At 36.3% G+C, this 12,293-nt stretch overlaps 1 protein-coding gene across 4 annotated transcripts in view; it reads left to right on the top strand.

The window, feature by feature from the left end:
- The window catches only part of FSTL5 (follistatin like 5), a 274,244-nt gene that overhangs the window by 47,852 nt on the left and 214,099 nt on the right, over positions 1 to 12,293 (top strand). For 2 of the 4 annotated variants that reach the window (XM_058657545.1, XM_058657548.1), the window contains exon 3: positions 890 to 923. In XM_058657545.1, coding sequence (XP_058513528.1) covers positions 890 to 923 — 34 coding nt within the window. The remainder of the gene's footprint in view (positions 1 to 889; positions 924 to 12,293) is intronic. The other 2 variants (XM_058657547.1, XM_058657550.1) reach the window with 1 other exon arrangement.

The raw sequence follows: 12,293 nt of genomic DNA on the forward strand, positions 1-12,293 counted from the left end.
TCAAGAACAGAGGCTGGATACATGATGATGAGAAAATTAGAAAGTGAAGTCCTATAAGATATCGTTGATCTAGCTTGTTCAGTAAATACGCATTTCCATCCTCAAAATCTGACTATTGTGTTAGGGATTGTCACAAAGTACGCTGATTTTAAGTGTGTTGTGAATTTGTATTGGAATTGATTGTGACTGACTTTTCTTTTAGAATTGAATTTCAAAGTCATTTTCATTGTGAGACCCTTAAACACTTAAGATGAACCGTGTTTGATTATTAAATATGAAGTTAGGGTGTGTACAATTTCATCTACTTAAAGTGTAAAAGCGAGCTGACTCTTACAGAGTTGCCTGGTAACTAATAAAGATTAGATCCATTTGAGGGACAGGTCTGGGCAGAACAGAACTCAAGAAAATAGCAAGATTGTTGTCAATTTTAGCCTTACAAAGCTAAGAATGGTTCAGAATCCAAATGAAATTGAAGGACAGCAGTTGATAAGTTTCTGTCTTTTTGATGTAATTCTTTGCCACGTTCACTCTTAAAACTTTTATTCATCAGCAATTTATGTTTGATGTAGAGCTGTTGACAACAAATTCTCAAAATATCATGTAATATCTGCTGAATTAGACCGAATGATCCAGGGCATTCGAGAGGCTGTATTATTCATTAAATATTCATTAGCTTTGTAATTATGTATAACTATTTTTTTCATATAATCTATTATTTTTAGAGAAACATATGTCCATAAAGAGTTATTAGTTTTAAGAAAATATGTCATATGAATTGTTATGGTGAGTACACTGTTATGGTGTTTCATGAGTGTGTGTGTAAGAACATATCAGATTGTTGGTCAAATAGTTATTTAAGGATTTTGATCTATTTCTGTTTTAATTCCAGCAGGAAAAAAACCAAGACAGTTCAAGAATCAAAGGTAAGGAATTATTGTCTTAAATAACAGTTACATAAGTTTGTAGGAGATAGAAACTGTTGTGGTGTTCCCTTGAAGGTCAAGCGTGCTGTGAGGACACGATGATGGCTTATAGTCCTCAGTGTGGCTTTCGTGCCGTCTTGAACTCTTGGATAATTGTCTGGAACAACAGGGTTCTCTCTGGAGATCTCTTTTTAGACACCTCTGGGGAACCTCTGCATGATTTCTGGTGATTCCCGTATATTCTGGTGGGATTTCTGCCGCACATTGTCCCTGTGAGTTTCTATGTTGTCAGAAATGTGAGTGGAATGTGCAAAGCAGACCTCATGGAGAATCAGCGATTGAGTCATTTCCACCTCATTTGGCTTTCCTTGAAACAGCCAGAAGCTATTTATTAAGTGAAAGTTATTGATACTTATTGGTATAGCCAAATTTGGTGAGACATGGGACGATTCACTTCCCTACAAACACTTTCTTTTTTCCCGTTTCAGTGTTTAATGATAAAGGACTGCAATTGGCTTGTGACTGTTAATGGGTGCTGTCTGTCCTTGCCCTGCTGTGCCCGCTGCATTCATGGGTGCATGCTGGCCCTGGTGAGCATGCAGGCCGTACCTCTGTCCCCGTCCCCTTACCAAAGCCGCTTTAATCCCAAACCTCACTGTGCCTTTGCGAGTGTCCAGTTTCCATCACTGTTTTCTGAACCTGAAAGTGAATGTATTCGTTTTTTTTTCTTCAAAATTCAACAAATTTAGAAAGTATATGTTACTAAGCCTCTGGATGTTGCAAAACAGGATGAAGTGGCAGCTACGCGTTTCAGTGCTCAGGCACTGACGCAAGCTCGCTTAATAAAAATCAAAATTAATATTTTCTGAACGTTTCTCCGCAAGGTTTTTGTCTGTGTTTTGTCATGGTATGTGCTTATTTGACTGAAGTCTGAAAAACATATACAGGCTGCCATTCCAGGATTTCCAAATTGTTGGTACTCATTTTCAGCGAAGTGAAGTAGAGCTTGTTATTTTATATGTAAGATTATTATTCATATTGATCCTCAAAGCAGTCATGTTAAGTGAATATTTTATACCTTTGTGGTGCAAGCGGGGATTTCTCCTCCAAAATGTATTCCTGATGTGCATGTAAATGATGCGTGCATTGTAAGAACACGAGGGCAGAGCTTCATCCTCTTGAGGAAGCCCGGTGTTTCAGGTAAATCTTCAATCACATTTGCAACTCTGTTTCAGGAGAAAGAAGTTTCATGTACCTCCCTCCTTGGTACTTTATTGCCTCGAGGCACATATATCATATTAACTCATGTAGTAGGAGTAACTTTGTTTTTCCAAATGCTGTTTTGAGCATGTGTTCTTTTACAATGGAATGAAAGTTCCAAGAGGAAGCCGCTGCTCTCTTCACTGTTGCCAGTGACACTTGCTCCAGCATTCGCGTGTGGCTTTCAGGTCGCTTCCTTCAGTGTAAACCAGAAATGTGTGGTAACAAGAAGATTGGGTGTTTGTGCTGAAATGTTCCCGCTCTGGGAAGCATTTTGAAATGTTATCACACTGGCACTTAGAAACAGCTGTTCCAACATGATTTTAGGTGTTAATAATTTAAAAGGTAATGTTCTTAGCCATTAAAACCATTGCTTTCCTGTTGGGGGATGACAATAATTCGGAGAATCAAATATTTTACCTTCCTTGATAATGAATTATCAAAAAGTGAATTGCATTCTCATTTAATTGTATAGCCCCTTCTCAACTCCCATTTTTACAGCCTTTGATTAATCGTTAATCTCACTTCTCAGGTCATGTTTCTGAAAGTGTCAGGAACATTTCTAGAAGACTCTGATCCTCTCATCTTCTGCATGTGGTACCTTGTTCTGTTGATGTCACTCTTGACTCAGGGATTCCTGTGTCATAAAGCAGAAAGACAACATCCCTTTCTCTGTTTATTGTTGTCATCATCCAGCAAACTTTGTTTTTCCAAAGTAACTGGTTATGTCTCTTACACCAAGAAGAACTAAATAGATAATATAGTGAGATGAACTCTTCCTCCTCCTCATTTCCTAAAATTCAAGTTTACCTACCAATAAATCGCCTCACCTGCTGAGACGGGGTTTACAGTGATTTCTTTCTCAGATTTTTGTTGTTGTTCACCAGGAGGTAGTGCTATTTAAAGATGGCATGGCATAGCTGGGGTTTGGTGATGTTGAGGAAAAGTGCCCACAGCTGGGACTAATTATATTGTAATAAGTAGCAGTTTATTGCCACATGTGATAAGGATGTCATATAAACCAAAATCCAGGGGGCAGTATAGAGAGAAGAAATGGTTCGTATTGATAAGGGTATCAAGGATGCCAACTGAGGCACACATAGAGTGAAGTTAGCTTCAGGGAGATCATCGGTGCCTCTTTGTTACCTAAGATTTGGGGAACATCTTGGGATTCCAGTTTGTCTGTAAGGTTGTCCAGGTGGTGTGAGATGTGGAGTTCAGAGAATTCCTAGGTGGATCTGTTATTTTGCTATCATAACTAAGAATTTCTCAATCTGATGAAATAATAATTCATAAAACAATTTACTCAAATGGTATTGAGCATAATTATATGCTAACCACATCTCTGAGTACTAGGATATCAGGTTATAGGAAACTTAGACATTTCTTCTTTAAAAATCCTTATCTAGATTTTATATATATATACACATGTATACACACACACACACATATATATAAATTACACATATACTTGTAGCAGGCTAATATATGTATAATATCACTTATAATTTATGTATACTATAAATATGCACATATTTTAATATTAATTATATCAACAATATAAATTTAAATAGTGTCCATTTAATACAAGCACAATATTAAGGAATGATAGATGGAATTTGCTTCTGTTTAAGTGTTAATTTTATTGTTGTTTTGTGTTCAAAAGCTTAAGAGGATGGATACTATTTATTGATCTCCCGTTATATACCACAAACCTATTTATTTTATCTGTTTCTTCAGTTTCATTACATATTGAAAAAATATAAGAAATAGGCACAACTTTCCATGTATCAAAAGCAAATTCTGGAAGATTAAGTAACTTTCCTGAGATTATACAGTTAATAAATTCCTGAGGTGACGTTAATTACTCTACTGCTTTTACTTGGAATCGCCAACCCTAAATCTTAATCCTGGGCAACTTTCTACAGAGACATTACAGTTAGTCTTTTAAGGGGAAATCCATGCGTAAAATTATGACCATCATTTGCAGCCCCCATAATAATCAGTATAAATTAAATTTTTTTGTAAGATGAGAAAGTACTATCTTATAAAAGTGAATGAATCACTAATTTACACTTAAAAACGCAAATGAACAATGTAACCATGACTGTCAGTAAAACTGAAAACTGTAAAATGGGAGACAATCTTTTTCCCCCAAAATAAATTAGATGATTATTCTTTAATGATAACAAATAAAGGAGTAATTTGACTCACTTCAGTTTTAATTTTTAAAACTAATAAAAAACAGAAACTGTTCATAAAACCACAAAACCTAGAGTAATAATTGGTATAATTAACAAAGTGTATCTGATAATATTTGCTAAAAAAAGCATGATTGTTATTTGTAATGTTTTAATGTTTGCTCTATTTGTGTCATTTGATGGGGAGTCAGAAAGTCTGGGTTAAAATCTGATATCTTTTCAATGGACATAAAATTGCATGTATTTATGTCGTACAATGTGATGTTACTTAAATAGATATACATTTTAGAATGACTACATGTAGCTAATTAACGTAAGTATTACCTTCATAGATATAATTCTATAATATGGGCACTTAACATGTGTTCTTTGATTTTTAAAACATCCAGTGGAAGGGGTCTTACAAAGTGGATAGAAAATGTACATTGTCTCTTTCCATTTACATGTGTTTTTGGAAAATTCTTTTGTATTGTTAATAGCCACAATCACCATGTTGTACAAATGATCTTAGCAGTCGAGTAGGACCATGCAATGCAGAAAGCCAGGACCTCTATACTGGCCTTGAACACCTGTACCAGGGACTCCAGGACTTGTGTCATATTCTGCTGCTGTCCAAGATGTATTAGTAGGAAACTGGATGAAAAATGGAGCAATGAAGAGTCCACCTCTCATGGGATACTCTCCTGGGTTGCCAGGATCACGGGGTGGCTTCATCTGCCATAAGAAACTTCTCCTATAACATCAATTGTATCTGTGTGTCTTACTAAACACCCCTGCAACTGCCTTCTTCATAAAAGATATTCAGAAAATAGTTGTGTTGAGTGATGAGTTAACCAAAATGCTAATCTATCAATTGCAGTATATTTGTATACAGAAATATTTAATGCAAGCCCCATGAATTAGCTACATGAAAGTTGGTATAAATATAGTACTGTTTTCTTAAGATTAATTATTTTTCGCAGAATCCTGTATTTAAGCAAGAGCAAAGATAGTCCCTTTTCTGTCATCTTTCATGATGTGTCATCTAAGAAAATAATGTCGCATAATTTATAATTAACTTTTTACATTTATTGTTATATGTTGCTTTTATTTATTTTTAAGGGTTGCAGTTCTCAGCTATGGAAGCACATATTTTGTTAAAAGTGACTTTATAGCTGGATTATACAGTATGATCAACTAAATATTCCGCACATATATTATAATCATTGTAAAGTGGTTTTGTTTTATGAGCAGCTTTAGGGAATATACATGTGTTACAAAATTGCATTTCCCTAGATGTGGAGTAATATATGCCTATCATAAAATCTAGCCAATATTAGGTTTAGGGAGAAAAATCTTTCCTAGTGCCGGAGAAAGTCCAATGCAGAGATACAAATAATTTTGAGTAACTTTACCAAAGCACTACAGAACCTCTAAGCAGAAGCCATTTCAACTTTTTGCTGAGGTGAATGGAAGTAGAATAGCAAGGGTGTGAACTAGTCCTGTGGCAGGAATTGTGGCTGTCATGAGCTGGAACTTAATCTGAATAAATCCATTTAGCTATTACTAGGTTAATTTTTTGCAGCCATGCAAGAAAATACATTTGTCTAGCTGCAGATCTGCTTATTCTGTCTATCCAAGTTAGAATTCAGCATCTCCTTTACTTAGTTTTCTATTTTACAAGTAATAATATTGTTCAGTATAAAACTTAAGGGAAGGGGCCTGGTATGGTAGCCCAGTGGCTAAAGTCCTCATCTTACACGTGCCAGCATCCCATATGGATGGCCAATTCTAATCTCGGCAGCCCCATTGCCCATCCAGCTCCCTGTTGTGGCCTGGGAAGGCAGTTGAGAATGGACCAAAAAGCCTTGTTACTCTGCACCCATGTAGGAGACCCAGGAGAGGCTCCTGGCTCCTGGCTTCGGATCAGTGCAGTTCTTGCCATTGTGGCCACTTCAGGAGTGAATCAACAGACAGAAGATCTTCCTCTCTGTCTCTCCTCCTCTCTGTGTATCTGACACTCCAATAAAAATAAATAAATCTTTAAAAAAAAGATGGAAATGCCGAGGAAAACAGAGTTACCTGAGATGAAAGGAAGTCAAACTGACATTTTAGCTGGGGAACACTGAGAGTCCTTGAAGTGGGTCAACTCTTACTTTGGATAGAATATTTTCTGGAACTTGAAAGGAAACTCTGACTTAACAGATGATAATGATTTCTTTTAATATGTAAAGAAATGTAAAGCTACTGGATACAAAAAAATGGGTATCATGTAGCTAGGCAGAAAAACAATGAAGTGAGTTGACTTTAGGGCAAATCTACGTTAAAAGGGAGATTTTCATCAGTAGTGAAGGGAGAAATCTTCTAAACTGTATTTCTGGTTTCCATGGAATACTTAAATGTTACCAGCAGGCAACTTATAATGACTTAACTATTCTGACCAAAATTACTGCAAAAAAAAAAAAAAAGGAAATAATTATCCAGCAATTCAAATCACCTTCACTCATTAACTACAATGTTATATCAGAAGGGATTTTAGAAATTGAAGGGAAAACGGGTTTTCACCTATATGTGAGATCTAAGTCGTTTGGGTATATATTAAATTGCATAGCCTTGCTTAATGCATGTTTTAAGTTTAAAATGTCTAAGAGTTTGACAGTTCAGAAAATAAAATACTATACCCCTGTACAGTCTGCCCTGCCCCGCTCATCTAACACCTACACACTTGTTAACTCTTGGGAAAATTAACAACAAGCAAATAAACACTACCTATCCCAGAAAGGCACCTTCGCAGGTCCCGGAAGCAGGCTTATGGCTATTTGTCAGGTAACTCTAGGGTTTCTCTATCCTGAGCAAGACACACAAGAGCAAAAGAAGTCAAATGGTAAGAGAGGTGGAGGGCTCCGGGCAGAGAAGGATCCTGGCCAAGGTCTGTCCTTCTATAGATATCATGAGCTGGGAAATATGATTTAAGAAAACTTCAGTGATTAGAAAAATTTTCATTAGGTAAAGCTTGAAACCTAAAGAAGGATGTTAGGAAGAATACGGGTTTACATGAGAAATAATCATTTTGGAAAATTGAGCATTTCATGAAATTGTAATTAAACCTTTATATGCTGGACAAACAAGCCATTTATCTTGTCATCTGATTCTGTTATCTATTTTTAGTGCCTTCTGACTCCAGGCTTTCCTGATCTTATTATACTGATTTAGTAAGTGATCTGCTGGCAGTAGGAACATAAACAGAGGGAAACCATATGCCTTTAGTGGACTCAGCTGCAATGTTTAAACTACTCCTCACCATGGCCATGAAGACTGTCACCGAGTCCTGACACCTCTGTTGCCGATCTAACACAACTTCCACCTGACACAGCCATCCTGATCACTTAAAAAAAAAACTTTCCAGTGTGATGAACTAAAATAAAATTCACTTTCATTTCATAGATATGGTAATTTGGATAGTTTATTTAAAAAAAAAATCAGGTAGAGAGTTGCAGAGTTTGGCATTTTTCCGGGCATTCTTGGAAGCATACGTTGGTAGATATTTGCAGAATGACATCATTTAGCCCATCTGCTCTTTGGTCTGCACCCCAGGGCTCCTCTGAGCTCACTTGCAGCAGGATGTTCCCTGCATAGAGGTTCGCAGGGACCCTTAGAAAGAATGACTCAAAGGGTTGGTTACAAAAACAGCAACAGAGTGGAACATCTACCTTCACATTTTCAACTTTACTTCAGGTACTTAGTTAAATTGTTTAATATGTATTGAGTCTATAGCATGGTCATCCTTAGAAATTATTTATATTTTCTTAAGCCCAAGATTCGTCTAGTTGCTGATAATTAAAAATATAGATTTTTTTTATCATTAAAAGCTTTTGAGATAGATCACAAAAACAAAACTTTAACTGTAACACTATTCCCTGTTAACTGAAAACCATTCCAATTCTCTCGTACTTCACAAAACTATGTCCAGCAGATTGCAAGCCTAATGTAAAATTGTATCCAAAATTCTATAGTAAGATTATATAACTTTGTAGATATGTTAAAGAGCTAAGAATGTGTCTAAAACACAATTACAAAACTCATTTCTGTTTGAAGCCTGGAAATGCCACTAACTAAATTTAATCAGAATACTAAAACCCTATGCAAATTAAAATCTAAAGACACTGAATTTTAAAGGGATTAACGCTAAAATGAATAAAAACTATCTAGGCCCTATAAACCCCAAGAAAACAAAATTTCCCCCCTTTCTTGTTCTGCCCAGCATGAGTCCTGGGGAATGTCATGTCCTGGCTGTAACATTGCTCCATTTAGCTGCTGCAGAGGGTAGCTGACCTTCACGGGGTTAGTACTCAGACTTTATTTCTGCTCTTTATCAACTCTAATATGTCCCTCAGCCACCCCAGAATATCACATTGCCTATGCTATCATAAAATCATTTGCTATGTATTTGATGTTATAGAATGTCTTTAGTTAAAGGGGGAGGCGAGTGAACAAGAGAGGGCAAGACAGAGAATAGAACAAAGTAGAATGGAATAGACTAGAATGGCATGGCATAGCATAGCATAGAACAGAACAGATACAGATATTAAAGTAAGCATACAGACAGATCCACTGGCTCGCCTCACAAGAGTCCACAACGGTACTATGCCTGGTGAGTAGAAATATTTTTGATATACCAATGAAGCCCCTCCACATTAAAGGGACCTTCACTTTACAGTTCTCTCTGGTCTTCAACACTGTTATTTCCAAAAGCTCAAAATTGAATGGATTGACTATTGAAGTGGCTTTTGGCAATATGAAAGCCATAACAGAGACCTGTGTTGTTGCTATTGTGTGCTATTATTAGTGAGTGAATTTTATAATGCTTACAAGCATCTAAAAATTCTAATGAAATATGGAAAGGAAGGGTTGGGAAACATGATTGTAAGGAAAAATATCTTGAAGCTACCCCATCTCCAAGTTAATATGATTCAAGAGTCAAATACTTGACATTCACATTATAGGCACCTAATAAATCTGTATTTCTTCCATTTAACTAAAAGCTGCATAATAGAGGAAAGCTATCTTTTTCACTGTTGATAACAGATTTTTTCCAACAAAAGTTTATGAGCAGCATGGAATTAAAATTCAAATGCTTAGTAACATTATCTTTTAATTAAAATTACAACAAAGACTTTCTTAATTGAAAGAAAATTAAAAGAAAACTTGAATTTAAGTTCAGGTTGCATTATTTCATTTTCAGATTATGATTTTCTATTTTCATTTACAATCCGTGTTCACTTGAAGAATTTATATATTGTCATCTGATATCCCAGCATACATCTGGATAAGACAAACAAACTTTACCATGGAAGTTGGAAATACGATTATTCAAATTCAGCAACTGTTCTGCTTGACAAACCATCTAGATATTTTGTTGGTTACAAGCTCTTCAGGTTAAATCTTAGACTTCCCTTTGTCCTTACTTGGAAGGAAATATTTGTCTATGTCACTTCAGTCTCCTACCCTAGGGGATATCCCCAAAGTAGGTTCATGAAGGTTGTGCTTCAATTTCAGATGCCGATTAGATAGTGTGTCCTTGGCTGCTACTGTTGGAACAAAGCATCTCTCACAGTAACTTGCAATTCTACACACTTAGTGAGGGCAAGCGTAGAGACTCAGCTAGCATAGCAGAATGTAAAAGCTTAAAATATGCTACCTTTCTTCTAGATGTTTGCGATCAATTAGCTAATTCTTTATATAAAAGGGAAACACCTCCCAAGACTAAGGCAGCGTTACACAGAGGAGAGAGAGGCAGAGACCTTCCATCTGTTAGTTCACTGACCACATGGCCACAATGGTCAGAGCTGAGCCAATGTGAAGGCCATGAGCCAGGAGAGCCCTCTGGGTCTCCCACGTAGATGCAGAGGTCCACAGACTTGGGCCATCCTCCCCAGCTTTCCCAGGCCATGAACAGGGAGTTGGACTGCAAGTGGAGCAGCAGGAGCCGATGCCCATGTGGGATGCAGCTTGACAGGCAAAATCTTAGCCTACTATGCCACAGAACCAGCACTGTATAGCTATAGTTTTAAGGCAATATGACTTAATATTCTACCCCATTGTTGGCCAATATACTTAACCTGATTTTCTGTTTTAGCTTTCAACAATTTTGTCTCTGGACTAATGATACATTTGTAATTTTTATTACCAAAGTCCACTTGTAAGTGGTGGCACCTACTCCAGTGTAAGCCTGGCAGTGCAGTTTTTAATGGTTAGTGTGTATGGCTCAGTTGAAAAGTGACAAGAATGACGCTGGGCATCTGGCCTGGGGGTTTCGTTAAGTCTGAACCTTAGACGTCCAGGTACCTCTACACTCCACATGCAACAGGACCGCCAAGTAAGAAGACAAACAGATGCGTTCTCTTTTCTTGGGGGCTTTTGCAACTTGTTTGCGGTTTCTGTTCTTCGGTTTGCTTACTCGGTTTTCTTTCTTTTTTCCTACTTTTTCATGTCTGTTTTTCTTCTGTTGGTGTGTAGCTTGTTTTCAGTAAGCAATATTCCTGTAAATCAAATCAATTTGTCTTAAATATGGAATTACCACGTGTCCCAGCAATTTAACTCCTCAGTAATATGCTAAAGAGAAATAAATACATTTATCCACCCAATACTTGGACACAGGTGTTCATAGCATGTTATTCATAACAGGAAAAAAAAAGCAAGCAATAAAAATGCCCAGCAAGAGGTAAACAGATATTGATACAGTGATCTGTTCTTCTTTAGAAGAAGTAATGAAGTATTTGTAACATGCAGCGACACAAATGAAACTTGAGAACATTTTAGTAAGTGAAAGTGGCGAGACACAAATATCACACATTGCATGGTTGAATCTATAGTAAGTGTTCACAAGTAAATATCATAAGTACAAAAAATGATCTTTGTGGCTTTTAGAGCCAGAGATAAGTGGGGTCAGGTGGAGAGTGACTGGTGGGGGGAGGTGGAGCGGGTGGCGAAACAATGATACAGTGCTGATGGTAGCACAATTCTGTAAACACTGCAAATGGGCGAGCAGGGTGGGATACGAATTATTTCTCACGTATCCTTCTGTCTTTTTTTTTATTCCTAGAATCACAATTATGTCTTTATGTAGAGCTACGTATCCTTTTTAACTTCTCTAGGGTCCTTAACATTTTTTTGCTCCTTTTCTTAGGACATCTTTTCTATGTGATTAATTTATAATGATTTGACAAATAAATAATTTAATTAATATCTTACTGCATTAAGAAATAGAGAAAAAAGGAGTGCGGCATATATTACATGACAGAAGTAGGTTGTTTTGAAATAATATTGTCTGTTGAACAACTAGGTTCAGTATGCTGAACTCTATAAAAAAGCAAAATAATTGAAAGATAGGAACAAAGCATCAAGGATTCATTCAGAATTATGTTTAAATGCTGTACTGGTGAAGAAGTAGGGAAAATGTGGAAATATATGATACTTATTATTTCTTAAAGTGAAACAAAACAAAACAAAAAAAGAGACGGTGGATAAAATAGCATGTCAAAACTAAACACCAAACATTGAGTGCAACTTTTGATCTTCGTAACCCACCATTATTGTAATTAATTTGTAGAAAAGTCACCAGAAGTTTGTTGAGTTGAAAGATTATTTTTACAAGGCGAAGAGAAAAATGCAGAATATTAAATGATGTTGAGATCTTTATGCACACACAAAAGAATGTGGGAATAAAATCGTAATAACCCTTAGATTCTGTTAGCAGTTTTATTATTTTTGTTTTACAGCACCTATTAGCTTCAAGTCCATGAGTTAATGCTTTTAAATACTATCAATTATATATTAAGATGTATTATTATCTCTTATATTTTCTACTGGAAATTTAAAAGGCAATCAGACCTCATATAACCTCGAAATATGGATCCAAGGAGTGTGTTTG

This window comes from Ochotona princeps, chromosome 32 (genome assembly GCF_030435755.1).
Source record: "Ochotona princeps isolate mOchPri1 chromosome 32, mOchPri1.hap1, whole genome shotgun sequence".
NCBI classification, from domain to species: domain Eukaryota; kingdom Metazoa; phylum Chordata; class Mammalia; order Lagomorpha; family Ochotonidae; genus Ochotona; species Ochotona princeps.